This window comes from Oryzias latipes, chromosome 4, assembly GCF_053564925.1.
Source record: "Oryzias latipes strain Hd-rR chromosome 4, Olatipes_Hd-rR_3.1".
Classification (NCBI taxonomy): Eukaryota; Metazoa; Chordata; class Actinopteri; order Beloniformes; family Adrianichthyidae; genus Oryzias; species Oryzias latipes.
In genome coordinates, this window is record NC_136240.1 from 26,578,706 (window position 1) to 26,594,109 (window position 15,404).

Consider the following 15,404-nt stretch of genomic DNA (forward strand, 5'->3'; position numbering starts at 1 on the left):
AGCCAATAAAAAGCAAAGGAATCCCCTGAAATCCACGCCCATCCCCAAAACCCTCAGACTGCGCCTCCTCCCCCTCCACGTTCATCTCGAGGCTCATCCGTCAAGCCCCACTGATCGCTCAGGCGTGAAATTAAAATCTGGGAAATGTGTGTGCGCCGCTCCGGCTTATACGTGTGAGTCTATGAATGAGATATTTTTTGTTTGTGTGTCCCAGGAGAACAGAAGGTCAACAAGAGGCCTTTGGGGGCCATAAAGTTCCCCTGAAGGACTGAAAACCTGAGCTAATAGAGACGTCAGCGCGGCACTCAAGTGTAAACACATCTGTATTTCCCTGCATGAAATCACCCAAAACGCTCAGAACCAGGCCCCTCCCCTCACTGCCAATAACAGATCAGTCAGAGCAGGACAGCAGGTGTGTGTGGAGAAATGTCTGCGCATGTGGATGACATCACTCGCCCACTAAACACATTGCTAGACCATGGTAGTTGACCGCGTCTTCAACTGATCAACAAAAAAGTAAAAAACCGTGTTCCCTCATTTATAGTGGGGGATTCGTTCTAAAACATAACATTAACATTTACTGCTAGCTATAAGCTCAGCAAAGTTGTTGATATTTTAGAAGATGAGATGTGCTGTCGGCGAGGTACTACACCGATAGAAGTAATGGGGAACACTTATCAAGCCCAAAGCGGTTTACATGTATAAGTCCCAGTAGCACATTGATGGTGGCAGACCTGCCGTGCAACGTGCTAGCTAGACCACCAGGAGCTATGTGGTTTAGTGCTTTGCCCAAGGATGCTTTAAAGTAATCGTTTGATCTATTTTCAAAGCGTTCCAAGTGGTCTTTAAATTTAATTTGCTGTTTTTGGTCAAAATACAATTTTAAAAACTTTAGTTTTCTAGGTCAAAGTTTGTGCAGAGCAGTAGGAGTTCATTAGAAATTTGCCTCTGATTTGCCGCAAAGCAAGCCCGCCCACACTTCCCGTTACCTATCTGATTTCTTGCTCTCCTACTAGCTTACAGCCCCTCACACCCCAATTTAACACATGCGGTGTGACAAAAATGGGGAGCAATATTGGAGCCATCGCTCCAGATTCCCAACAATTTGACTAAAGAAATCCTCAGAAATGCACATACTTAAGCCCAATTTTGCTGACATATGTCCTCCATCATCAGAAAAAAGCCACAAGGACCTGTTAAAAACATGATTTTCATAGGAGTGGGTTTTTAACATGAGGCTAAGAAGACTGACATTTGGGCTGGAAGAGCAGGAGTCTGCAGCCTTTCAAAGAGGTCGTCACAATGTAATTATTGAATAAGTTATTGTAACTTTTTAAACTTACAGTAAATATTTATATTTAATACACAATGCAAAGTGTTTTATGCTGAAAATCTTTTTCTTTTTTTTTTTCTTTTTTGTGTGTGTTTTTATTAAGTTTTTCATTCATTCATTTTTTTTTTTTTTTCATTCATTCATCTTCTTAACCGTTTATTCCCTTTCGGGGTCACGGGGTCGCCGGAGCCTATCCCGGCCACTTGGGCGTAGGCAAGGGATGCCCTGGACTGGTCGCCAGTCTGTCGCAGGGTGGAATATCCTCAATCACACATCCATTCACTCTCACACACACACCTACGGACAATTTAGAGTTACCAATCAACCTATGAAGCATGTTTTTGGACAGTGGGAGGAAGCCGGAGATCCCGGAGAAACCCCACACATGCATGGGGAGACCATGCAAACTCCACACAGAAAGAAAGGTCCCCCATTGATGTTGTGTTTTTCATGTCCCCCAGCTGGGACTTGAACCGGGGGCCTTCTTGCTGTGAGGCAAGAGCGCTAACCACTGCGCCACCGTGCAGCCTTTTTTTATTAAGTTTGACTATTGAAAAAATCTTTACCTAAAAAAGGAAGTCCAACAGTTCTAGGGTTGCTTTTTCCTGTTAAACTATTTTTTCAGATCAAGGATAAGATATTAAAAAACCTTATCTCACCCTTTTTTCTCATTTGTGGTGTTTAATCTTCTTTTGTGTGTCTTCTATTTGGTCTTACCTAATTTTAAAAGCAACTTAACCAACTTAAGCAAGTTTTTTTCCTTGTTTGTAACCCATTCTCTTTTTTATTTTTATTTCTAAAGATATAAAAGGTTAAAGTAAATATATTCATACTGTCATGGAAATGTCTATAAATTAGACAAACAAAGCGACTTACGTCCTGCAGCAGCTTCTCCAGATTCTCCTGGAGTTCGTAGAAGTAGCGGGAGGTGATGAGGTCCTCTCTGCTTTTCTCCAGGCAGTCTCTGGACAGCTCTATCAGCTGGTGGTGAATGAAGCTTAGGACCCCATCAGCCAACGGGCAGACCTTTTCCGGGGCTGACGAAGCGAGCAGTTCGGCCAGACGCTCCTCCATTTGAGCCGTCGCCTGAGGGGACAGAAATAAAGGGGGTAGCGGGATGAGTCATAAAGGAGGTGCATGTGGGGGGTCGATATGGGACCAAAGCATTAACCAAAAAACTAAAGCTATTCTATTAAACAGAAACTAAAAGCCTGAATATATTTTATTCATTTAAATCAATACTCTAATGTTGGTAAACCACAATAAAGTACAAACAATGTCTTGACAGGATGGTGTGCAGGAAATGCACAAAAAAAAAAGACTTCCTGCTTCTCACCGATAATTAAGAATAAAAGTACTCTCAGGTGAAACGCTAAGAAGATCATTAATGCATGCTTAATCTGTTTGTTTTGGACTAACCTTGGGAAACCTCTCCTTGTACACATGGTTCATCATCATGATCTCATGGTCGAAGGACACAGGTGAGCGCCCGGGGCTGAAAACACACAAAGGTGATAAAAACAGTGAGATACAAATCCACAAGTGTTCAAGTGTTCATAGGCAGTGTGGCTGGAAAAGTGAGGTAAACTCACGGCACTTCATATCATCAGCATGCTAGCTGTGCTTCCGGGAGTTTTTATGTCACTACGGTTACATCAAAAATGGGCCAAAAAGGAGATTCACACCGAGACATTTTAATTGGTTTTAAAAAAAATAAATCCGTATTAACATGACCTGCGTCAGGAACGTCTCATTTTGATCTAAAGTTTATTAAATGTTCTGCCCCTAAAACATATACGATAATTGTTTTGTTTTAAATGCAGGTAGATCAGGCCAAATGCAGGAAACACTTTGTATCAGTTTTTTTTGTTCTTTTGTATTTAGGTGCTACACTACACTTTATCATAAACCTTCACCTTTAAAGATCCACTCTGTTTTGTCTTAATCTATTATGAAAGTGTTCTTAGTGGTCTTCTAAATATGATCAAAATCAAAAGACTTGTGTTGTTCTCTTGGACATATTTTCTGCATAGCAGCTGTTGCCCCTTTAGAAATTCTCCTCAAAGTTGCGTATGAGAGCGTTGGCGTGGAGTAAGCCCGCCCCCCTTTCCCTCCCCATTACTGAGAGAGGGAAAGCCCCTCTCCAACTCAATCTAACATTAACGGTGCAAACAAAAATGCCAACATTGTTGGAGTTATCCGATAATGGATAACTCCAATAATCCAATAATGGATAGGTATCCAATTGTACAGTTCTGAGCCAGATAACAGCTCAGACGAGGAAAACAAAGACGTGGATGGATCTATTTGACTACAAGTGGCTGCTGGGGCTTGTGGCTTACCGTAGTAGCTTCTAGGTCACACCTACAAGTTTTTTTAACAGCTTTTTTTTCTGGTCCTGATTAGAAAGGATTTGAACAAAGAAATACTCAGAAACTCAGTTTTAATCTGAATCTATTTTACAATGTCCTCCATCAAGAGAAAAATGCTACAAGAACATGTTGAAAACACCAAAAACACGATTTTCAATGGAGTGGGTCTGAACATTACAAATGCTGAGTGTGGCACAGCTGTTCTTTCATGCATGGTAGCCGAACCGTTTCAGAGTTCAGGAATCAGGCTGACCAGGACAGTGAGAAAGACGGGCACGAAAGCGGGTCGGACAGTTTAAACTGGAGATAGTAAGAGTCCGCCGGCTCGAGGGAGTGTGTGTCTGTACGTAACAAGCTGAAGCCTCTCTCTGCCTCAGTGCAGCAACTGTCTCAAGTCTCAGGGGGTTTTCAGCCTCTGACAGATGGACAGTGATGTCTCCTTCAGTCCAGACCAGCTTCACCATGATATAAATCCATCTTTCACTCAGCAGACTTCCTTTCTCAGAAATTCCTTCTCCTGGGACCCCCCCCCCCCCCCCCCCCCCCCCGCCAAACAGTTTCGACCTTTCTCTGCAGAAAGACAAAACAGCAGCAGCAGCAGTATCCTTGACCTTTCCATATCTCACCTCCAGGAAAACGGGAGATGATGACAGGTGAGTGCCTGTGTAAAATTCTACCAGAATGGAGGTAATCCACGGAGATGCAGGTCGCTGCTGCATTATTTATTCCATCAATTTAGGACGGTGACACCCCCCCCCCCCCACACACACACACACATCCTTACCATATCTATTTTTCTGTCCTGGTTTATTCTACCTAACAAGATGACAATCTTATTTTCTTTAGCAGCAAACCTGCAAGATGTTATTTTTTTATCGGCTAACTCCTTTTTTCTTTGAACACATTTAATAAATCTTTCATTAAGATTGTCTAAAGAGATAATCTTCTAAACTTTCCAGACTTTGCCTTTCCAGAATGAGTCATCTGTACACACAATCACATGGCGCACACACCCCGATCACATGACCTGCGCGATGAGGTCATTCTTTAAGTCATCCATCGGCACCTCAGACTCCAATTAACTGCTTAATAAGAGTCTGAACGTGACACACGAGCCAACATCATGCAGGCAGTTTGTCATTGCGGCAGCAGTTCCGGTGACAGGTAAAGGCACACATAGGTGAGAACGAACACACACACTCAAGCTACTGTCTCTTTTGTTAGAGGTTGCATTGTTCTGCCTGGTGAATTCTGGGGTTCACTCTAAACATGGAACCTGCTGCAGTCCTACAGTTGTCTGCATAACACACTGAGTTACAAAAAAACGTCTTTTTGTTGCTGTTGTTTTTACGCAAACGGATTCTTTGTGCCAGTGTTTTTTCAAAAACATATCAGATAATGCTTTAGCTTTGTTCCTGCAAATATATAACATTTTTGATTTGACAAAAACAAATTTCCGGTTTGAAAAAGTTTGGTTAAAAAAAGCAAAAAAATAGCAGCATCAGGTTCATATATTTCGAGAAATCTTTTTCTAGCCATTCTGTTGTCTGTAATAGAAAGAAAATAATTGCCAACATTATACATGTTCTTTAAGAAGATTGAACATGGTTTATTAGTTTCCTTTGCCAGGCTGCCTTTCTGGAAGGGCATTTCTTAGAATTCATTCATCACAGACAATCATGTTTTGAAGGCTGTGTTGGACGGTTTTGCAGCAGAACATATTTATTACCACATGACACCAAGGTTTAGGGTAAAACTTCTTTTCAGGCTTTATCTTTTATTTAATTTTTTTAAGTGCTCCAAGTGATGATGGTATTTGTCCTTGTTATTTTCATAAAGACAACATAAAAAAATGCTACCGCTGGTGCTCTAATCTTACTTCTGGATAATTGTAAAACAAAGACAAAAGTAGCAAAATTTTCAAGGGAAATGATTTCCAAGAAGACGTTATGAAAGATCCTCCTGACTGTGACCATGAATTGGCTTGATGAACTGATGTGGAGCACAAAGAGCAGACTCCAAAGCTCACACAGCATCTACTGCAACAGATGAATGTCGTTCATAGACGGTGAAAGTCTTCTTTCATGTCTGGGAGGAGAAAATCAATCAGATCCTGGCCAGCAGCTTTAGAAAGTGCAGCAGAGGCTCGGCACAGATGGATTCAGAGCCTCAGGCTGTTTTGTACATTCTTTAATTTTCACATGAGATCTTCTTTGCTTTCTTATTCTTCTCCTCTGCGCAAGTCTTTATTGAAATACATCTCCCGTTTGGCAGGGAGGTGTGGGGGGGCTCCAGTGGAGGTCGTAGAGGAATCCCCAGGATGAATAACATGAGCCTCTCAGACAAAGGCTAATTAGAACATGGCTATATTTTTGCTGTAATGGGAGATAAAAATCGCCTGGCGGCACTCTCCGTGAAAAACATCTTGCTCATTATTTTGAGAAATGATCACTCTGAAAGAAGTTGTGAGGGATTCTTTTGATTTTCTTCTGCTGCAATCTAGAAAGTTTGGAGAAAGACACGATCTGCTCCTTCATTCTGGATGATGAACACGTTTCTGTCTGAGAGGGGGAGACGCATGTGACCACAGGGCCCGGCACACAAAGCACTGATTGGTAAGAGCCTTAATTGAAGTAAATCAGTGTAGACAGTCGGTCAGATGGGGAGGCTGGCGAGGAACTCAGGTGTGTATGTGTGATGGTAAAATAACATTGATTCTTCCCATCTGAGGCAGCAGGCTCAGGGAATGAGAGGCCTAATTGAGCATGACAGAGAACCGGACAGCAGGGGGGTGAGAGCATTACTTCCTTCACATTTATGATCTCACTGAAAAGGCTGCAAAAAAATGCGTTCAATACTGAGGGAAAAAAGACAATTTCAGCTTTAAGAGTTTTATATCTTGAGACAAAAGTAGAAGCATGAACTCATTTTCAGCTCGTGTTCTCATACATGTAAAAAAACAAAAAAACAAACAAACATCCTTTGCTTGTTTGTTTTTTGGGATCAGTTCAATTAAATGCAGCCGTAGACAACATTTGCATGGTACGATGCCGGCAGTGGTGTGGGGAAATCCACTATGCCTGGTACTCACAGATCAAGCTTTTTGGCACAATTTAAATCCTTCATGCTTTGGGTTTTTTTTTCTGGTAAATTAGTCATCATAACTTCTTCATCTTTCTACCTGCTCATCTTCTCATAGACTTAAATTATGCAAAGGCACATCAAGGGGCATAATGATGTCTTTAAATATTTTCAGCTTCTCAAAAATCCCCTTTTCGGGACTTAAGAGCTGATAATGTTTGATAGCTTCATATCCATTCAGCAGCTATTCTCTCAAGAGAACAAAAATGAACTTGCTTTTCTTTACTTGGCAGATCTCTGATCATTTGTTGGTTAAATGATAACTAACAAACCAAAACAGACATAGGAATATTAATAATATATTCTTTATCAAACCCTCTTCTAAAAGGACTACCGTACATCAGTGTCATCTGATGCCCGATCAGAATACTGCCTGAGAGTAGAGTGATGAAGGCTGCCTCATATGAAATGACCCTCCTCATCAGCCCCCAGCTGAGCTCTCAGGCTGGAGCTGGAGAGCAGAAGAGCATTCTCCCAGCAGTGGAAGTGGAGCTGAAGGATTTTAAGAAGTCCACTCATTAAAGTCAAAAGTGAAGAATATACTGTTAGGAATTGTGACTGAGTAAAGTTGTCCTGATGAAGATGATGAGCGAAGAGAACTAACCAAACTCAAGAAGAAGGTGACTGTCAAGCTCTGTTCACACCTTGCAAGTGACGCACGTTCTTGAACGTGCTAAACTTGCATTCTTGAGCATGTGTTTAGCCCATGGTTTTCACACTGGACCAGCAGGGAGGGGCTTCTTCCTTTTCTACTGTTAACTAGCGAATCTCCAACACCTACAGTTGGAAGAGGCTTGGTGTGAAATGTCAAAGAGGTGTAAATCTGATGAATCTTGCCCCAGGCATATTCTTTCACTGCTCTATTCCGATATACTAAAGACTTGGTGTCATATAATTCCTGCCGGAAACAAACCATAATTATTAATTTCTCCCCCATGATCAGTTTACAAATGTTTGGCACTTCTGTAAATAAAAAGGTACGCCATCAATATGTCACTACCGAATCCAAGTTCCTGATTGGTCAAAATTCGACCTGGTTCGACATGTCGAGGAAGGTGTGAACTTAGCTGCACACCTTCTTCTTCTCCAGAGTCCAAGCACCATGATCATTTTTTCTCTCTTCCTGACTCATTTCTTTCTTTGTGGATCGTCCTCTCATCTGCACAGCTCCTCCTATGTAATGTATCTCTACAGTTAGAGGTGCTCTGTTGGCAGCAGTTCCCCACGGTCTATCAGATCTGGTAGAAGCTCTGCAGACACGCAGAGTGTTTTAATCACCCCCGCTGCTACTGCTGGTTGTTTAAATTATAAAGACATTTGAGGATTCATTATTTAAACGGCCCTGGTGATCGTTTTCCTTTCATTCTGCCTTTTAACAGGTTTATTTCAGGCTTTAACTGGGAAGCCGAAGCTCTACACGCCGAGCCTGACTTCAATCAGGAGACACAGCAGGACTCTGGCCAGATCTATGCCACGCAGCTCCAGCTCGCCTGCTTTCATCTCATAGGATAAAAGAACTCTGTATCAGTCTGCAGAGGAGCAGCAGTGGAGATAAGGAGGCGAGAGATGAAGGAGAAAGACCCAGTGTGTGAGTGGAGGGAACAAAAACGACAGAGAGGAGGAGATGAGTTGAACAATCAGAGCCTGAGACGAAAAGGGGAGGTCAAATAAACTGCTTTTGATGAGTGCAAATGTTTGAGCTGCAGATGGAGTGATGGACTGAAAGACGTCCACAGGTGGACAACTAAACGCCTCCTGTCAAGGGAAAAGTCACAGGAAGAAAGGCTGACCTTTTTGGAGACTGACAAGCTCAGACAGACACAGGCAGCATGGTAATATCTGCTTTCTGGATGAACAAAGTTTAAAATGGGTTAAAAGTCAAAGAAGCAATGCAGATATTCAACAGGATTCATGCTGGAACTGCAGGGTGAAAACCATTTGAGCTCTGAGGTGATTCTTTAAAGTTTCAGTGAAGGAACTCCAGAAAAGGCAGTGAAGCTCCATTGATTGGATTGATGAGGAAACAGCTTTATGCTGGAGGCGAAGAGCTCAAAGCCAAAGAATTAGAAGCTACTTTTGTTCAAGAACAGTTAAGGATTTCAGTGAAATTCCCGAGATCCAGGGTTAGATATTCTCAGCACTTTTACAAACATGGAAAGAGGGGCTGCAGTGATATTTCTGCATAGAGAAGGACAGATAGGACCCAATTTCTATATGTCCATGTTTGGTGGCTCTCATTGAATATATACAAGAACTGGACCGAGTGACCCCTCACCCCTCACATTCCAAATAGGAAGTACCTGCTGGCTCCAAGAATCCAAAATCCCATAGACATAGATTTTTTCAAATTATATTATTCTGTAGCGCAGGTTTTTCAAGTTTCAATCAGATGCCTCAATGACAATTTGTGGTCTCACTTTGAAGGTTTAAACCATTTGATTGATTCTCCTGAGCCTGCTTGGGATGTGGTCTTCCAAAAAGCACCCTCCAGATTGGTAAGAGTGTTTGCCATAGCAACCATGACTCAGACATACTCGGACCAATCACTGCTTACTAACTGGCTGTTGATCGTGTCAATCAACCTCTTATGTGCTGTGTCCCCTGTGAAAAGAAGCAGCACCTGCAGGTTGCCAGAGTGACATAAATCATCATCGGGATCAGATCTTTGTTTTTTATTCTATGATGACCTGGACTTAGTTTTCTAAGTTTGAACTTTAGAGAAAAGTGTATAAAGTGTGTAGTAATTTCAACTATGGTGGGTCATTTATTAAATGTATCCCCCATAATAAATGGGTCAAACCTTTAAATTTGTCCTTAACATAAAGTTCTTCCCACACAGAGTTGTGTAGTTCTGTGGGTTCACTGATGCTTGGGTGGCTCTTCATCTTTTTTGTGTTGCACAGAGACCACCAGTCACCTGTCAACGGCCAACCACAGCAGGAACAGAAAGGGCTGTGGAACCTGGATCAGCTCTTTAAGAAGGTCCTTTTGAGCTAACCATGCTGTAGGCAAATGTCAGGGGTTTGAATCTGATGAAGACAGTCACAGGAAGCCAGTCCAGAGATCTGACAATGTCTTCTTTTTTTGAACATCGAGGAACATTCTGGATTATAGGTCTGTGAACATTTGATTCTGCCGCCTGGCGGTCCTGCTAGTAGAGAGAGTTGGAGTATTCAGGCCAAGAGCCTCCACCATTGACTGGGGTTGAATGAACCGTAAGTAGGTTTGATCTTCATCAAGTTGAAGACATTTTTTTGTTTTTAAATCAGAGACGGGACGTTTCACAAAGCCCAAGTGAAGGCTTCACTTTCAGAAGGCAGGATTCCAAAAAACCTCCTCCTATTTCTTTTTGTTCAGCTCCTCCCTCTGCACCCTCTTTTCTCACATGAACCACCACAATGGCCTCCTTCACTTCAACTATTACTTTTTTCATTTTTGTGCATCCAAACCAACTACCAGAAAGATTTCACTCTGGAGTGCTTTTACTGTGGAGTTCTTACCTTAGGCTGCGGGAGCGCGGTCTCATGGCGGGGGAGCAGTGGCCCTCCTCATCGGTGATGCTCTCCGAGCTGAAGTGCTTGGTGAGGAAGTGCAGCTCATCCGGCGTGGGCTGGAAGGGCAGCTGATGCAGCTTCTCCTGAGATGAACAGGAGGACTGTGAGAGGAGGAGCACAGAGGGAGCACAGATTACAACCAGCTCAGGAGCTACTGCTGGGGTGAAGCTGGGGTCTGAGGAGGAGGAGCAGCGTGGGGGAAAGTAACATTTTCAAGTGGACCACACATCCACGCTTTCAGAATAAATAAGAAATACTGATCCAAACGTTTGGGGAAAAAAAGGGATATATAAAATCTTAAAAAAGGATTGAGGGCTGGAGAAGATGAGGAAAACACAAAGAAAGATGGTCTCTAAGCAGGCAAGAAGTCTAGAGCTTGTTTTGCAAAAAAAGGAAAGCCGCCACTGCTTCTATTGTGTGTGACTGTGTGTGTGAATGTGTGTGTGCGACTGGGTGAATGGGACTGTGACTGTAAAGCGCTTTGGGCCTTGTAGGACGTAGAAAAGCGCTAAATAAGTATACGCCATTTAAAAACTTCTTATTTTACTCACAGCAGATGGAATAAACGACAATCTAAGGCACAATAATGACAGTAATTCAATTTCTCAACTTTATTGAAAATACACTGGAAAAAAACAGCAAAGTATTTTCATAAGAGACGTTGTCTCCTAAATGTCAAAATGTATTGTGATATTATTGTGTTTGTGTGGTAAATTTCCTGCAAAAGCACAAAATATTCTCCCAACTGCATCTCATTAATAAACTAATCTCAACTGATTTTCATTTAGATTTTAACCCTAAAGCAGTATGAAGAAATAAAGTTGGGCTTCAGATGACAGAAACTGCTGGAATCTAAAATAAATAAATAAATAAATAAAAGGAAAGGGAAGGAGCAGAAGCAGGAGAACGCCGAGAAGCTATTACTGTGGTGTGGGGAGCTTTAGGAGCTTTGCAGCAAAGCCGGTTGGAACAGAGGTAATTAATTTCTAACGTTTGGGGACCCTTAGCTCATAATAAAAGACATACGTATGAATAGAGCAAAGACATTTACCGAGACGGTGGAGCTGGGGGTGTTGGTGCCATATCCAGAGGAGGGCAATGAGGCCAGAGACCAGCGCCTGCCATCCGTCCTAAAAACAGACATTCCAGACTTGAAAATGAAGCAGAGCTCAGAAGTATTATAATCACCTGAGAGCAGTTATAAACAAGATGAAGCGCCATTCACATAAAAAAAAATGCAATTCAGCAGAAACAAGCAGGACGAAGGGGAGAAAAAGGGGAGAATGTGGAGTCAAAGGTGAAAAAACGACCAGGAGAGGCGTCCTTTGAGGCTAAGCTGAGCTTCAATGAAGCATGAGGAAGCTCAGCCAACAATGCCCCCCCCCCACACACACACACACACACAAAGTATCAACACAAACATAGGGCCAAAGAGTTATTCATTTTTAATGCAGCTTCTTTGGATTAAAATGATACATAAATAAAAATAATAATAATATGCCTCCTCACGACGACAGAAAGATACCTCCAAATCTAATTCTAAAGGGGTGCAAGAAAATCTTATTGAAAAGTCCATAATTCTTTATATTCATAATTCTATGAATTGTTGGGTTAGACATACATTACAAAGTTTCCTTGACAAGAAAAAAAAAACGACGAGATGGGGTTCTAACTGCTTAACTCTAAGTCACATGCACCTGTCTGGGAGTTGACCTGCATAGGTGGTGCAGGTTTTTGGGTTGTCCAGGTTGTAGACAGGTGTGGCTGCATCTTAAGGTGAGTGCAGGTGTGTTTTGCAATTCCCCTACGGCTCGTACGACCATCGTAAAGGGACGTCATGAAAATGGAACATACAATTGTTTTGGGTGTGGTAAGCATGTCATGAAGTATTTGTAAGGCTAATGTAAGTTGCATGTAGGTGATGCTCTTGCAAGGTGCCTGCACGCTGCACTCTAGTCATCAGTGAGGTGCGCATACTCCTAATGCCACACGCAAGGGACCTGCAGGTGATACGTAAGCGCCCGTAGGACACCTGTAGGAAGCCCACAAAATCTCCACTCAAGGAGCGCGCACAGATAACTTGAACAGAACTAGCGGGCTCCTTGCACACACAGTGCACAGAAATTGAAATGAAAAATCTGTATGACGTGCCTGCGTCTCACCTACTTCGTCCTTATCTACATGGATAATGGAATTGGAATTGCAATGGAATTGTGAACGTGTCCAACCACTTCAGTCGTCTGGTGGTGACAACTTAGTTTACTGTGTTGCAATAAACTAAGTTCTTACAGGCAATGAATTCTGAAAGTATTTTTGAAAGTTAGGAGGACAAATGTGAGAAGGTTTAGTCAAAAGCTGCCTTTTGAAAAGCAGCTCTTGTGACCCGTTTTGCACTCAAACAGGCTGTCTTCAGGTCAGCAAGTGATGTGTGCAAAGCGATGAGCTGATGTGTGTGCTCAGCCATGCAGGACAGAGGAGGCAACAGGGAGGAGGAGGAGGAGGGAGAAGGTCTGGGGAGTTACCTGTCGGCTCTGTGTCCATGACTGTAAGGGAGACAAGACAGGGTTTGCTTTTATTTCTGTTAGCAACTGTCACACACACGACCATTATCCCCATCTATCCTTGAATTTCTGACTTTTCCAGCAAAGGAAAAGCAGAATAAAGCGCCCGATATTTGCAGCCAGTACATTTGCATCAAAACTTGAATGTTTTTTTCCCCCATTTTAATACTGTTTACAATCACGGAGAAGCTCAATCCATTAGAAATGGGATAAGAGGAACAAAGATCACCTGCTAAATCAATAAGCTAATCTCACTTAAAGGACATCAGTGAGCACAGCTTGTGTTAGTCACCCTCATACTAGATTTCCTTTTGTTTGGATTGAAAGGTAAGAATCACAGTTTCCTGAAGCATGGTGGTGGGAGCATTATGCTGTGGCACTGTCCTACTTGTTCAAAACCCACTCCGATCATCTTTGAGCTATCTTAAGATTTCTCAGTGGTACTGTAAATATAATTATGCAGTTTTTAGGCAAAAAACGTGTTGTTTTCTAGGACATATTTTTTGCAGAGAACTGGTTGATTAGAAATTTGCCCCTTTGTTGTGGGTGGGATCGCTGGCGTGGACCCCCCCCCCCCTTTCCTCCCCATTGTTGCGGAGCAGGGAGATTGCGGCCCACCCAGCATATTTTCTACATCACAAATACATTTTTTTTAAAATAATGGATTAGATTTATCTGCGCTTTTCCAGACGCTCAAAGCGCTTACATTGTGGCCATTATTCATTCACTCACATTTTAAACTGCATTCTTCCAATCTGCTCCTGATTCACAACAATTTGAATAAAGAAACACTGTAACTATATAAACTATATTGTCGTATTCGGAACATTGGAAAAATCTATACTGGCGCAAAATATGAACAAATAGTAAGATGACTAGAAAAAAAAGCATGCTAACAAGTCAACTAACCTCTTTATATCCCTTAAAATCCCCAAATTTTGTTAATTTTTCATCCTCTGTGTCGCTTTTGAACAATTCTGCCAAACCTGGTGGTGCTTATTCTGCGTTGTTGTCAGTCGAAAACACTGATAAACACACCTACAGTGCCCTCTAGTGGTTGTCGCTACGTGTTGAAAAAAAGAAAATAAAAAACTAATGTGAGTCACCTTAAAAAGTCGCACCTATATATAAGTCACACCCCCGGCCAAATTGGCAAAAATCACGACTAATACTCCGAAACCCCCCCCACAATATTTAGAAATTCAACTTTAGGCTTAATTTTCTTTCGATATGTCCTCCATCATAGAAAAGAAAGCCACAAGAACATGTTAAAAACATCGACGACAACATTTTCATCGGAGTGGGTCTTTACCTACAAGACAACAGTCAGGAGCATTAGGATGTAACAAACAGGAGACCAGACACACATTCTGATCAATAAGCCACAGAAATTAGGAGGGAAATGAATTTCAAACAAAATTACTATAAATCAAGCTTTTCAAAGTACAAAGAAGCAACTCACATACCACTGAAGGCTGTTAAAGCATACTTAAGGTGTCTGGCTACTACCCAAAATCCCCATAACTTCAAAAAAAAACCCACACCTCACTGAATCCTGAAGAATTGGTCTTAAACTGAGACTTTAACCCATTAGAACTTAGATCTAATTTTTCTTATAATGAAATTGTGTGTTTTACCATATACCAAGTGGAGCACGGAATACATTTCTGATATTTTTCTGTTACACTGCTGTCACCATGGGTTCTCATAGGTCAAAAACATATGGAGGGCAATCAAAAACAAAAAAATGCTGCAAAAATCGCTTCAAACTTGAAGCAAAAATGTGCTTCATTTGTTCATCTAACATTTTAAACTGAAAACCATTGATTTTATAATTCTAAATAAACCCACATTTAGAAAAAAAGAAGAAATCAGAAAAAAGACAAACAGAAAACCAGCTATTTATGTTTAATTGAACACATCTGCATCATATTTAAGCAGAGAAATACATAAGTCTTTAAATCTGCTTGAGATTTTTCCTTATCTTTAAATTCTCTGCTTGATGAAATTTACTTTTTTCATCTTATAACTTTAATAGTACAAGAAAAACATGTAATAGTTCTTCTAAAAATTTAAAATTAAATGTTCACCCATTAGAGCAAATCTGACTTCTGATTTCAGAGAATTTCAGTGGAGACAGACGAACTTGGGCTTGTTATCCCACGTCCCACCATGTGGTGTCAGTGTTCCCACAGCTTTGAGCTGCTGCAGCTCTGAGGTCGTCAGAAGGACAGTGGTGGATTTCCAATTCCAACCAGCACTAATGCTCCTTTTTTCTTGCTGCACCAAACAATGTTTGACAATGTTGTCATGAAAATAGCTGAGAGGTTCAGCACAAAAGAGGATGTGTTACCATGGAAACATCATCCTGTCAAATGAAGACTTAAGAGACGAGCTGACAGATTTTCTTCTCCGCACCATCAAAATGAGTTTATATTAATAC

The 15,404-nt window shown here is 41.6% G+C and overlaps 1 protein-coding gene across 13 annotated transcripts in view; it reads right to left on the bottom strand.

Annotated features, from left to right (window-relative positions):
- Positions 1–15,404, bottom strand: part of mast2 (microtubule associated serine/threonine kinase 2) — a 191,548-nt gene that overhangs the window by 20,007 nt on the left and 156,137 nt on the right. For 7 of the 13 annotated variants that reach the window (XM_011474290.4, XM_023954408.2, XM_020702563.3 and 4 more), the window contains 5 exons: positions 12,923–12,943; positions 11,452–11,530; positions 10,347–10,501; positions 2,753–2,828; positions 2,210–2,419 (listed from right to left, as the gene is read on the bottom strand). In XM_011474290.4, coding sequence (XP_011472592.1) covers positions 2,210–2,419; positions 2,753–2,828; positions 10,347–10,501; positions 11,452–11,530; positions 12,923–12,943 — 541 coding nt within the window. The remainder of the gene's footprint in view (positions 1–2,209; positions 2,420–2,752; positions 2,829–10,346; positions 10,502–11,451; positions 11,531–12,922; positions 12,944–15,404) is intronic. The other 6 variants (XM_011474291.4, XM_023954410.2, XM_078946194.1 and 3 more) reach the window with 3 other exon arrangements.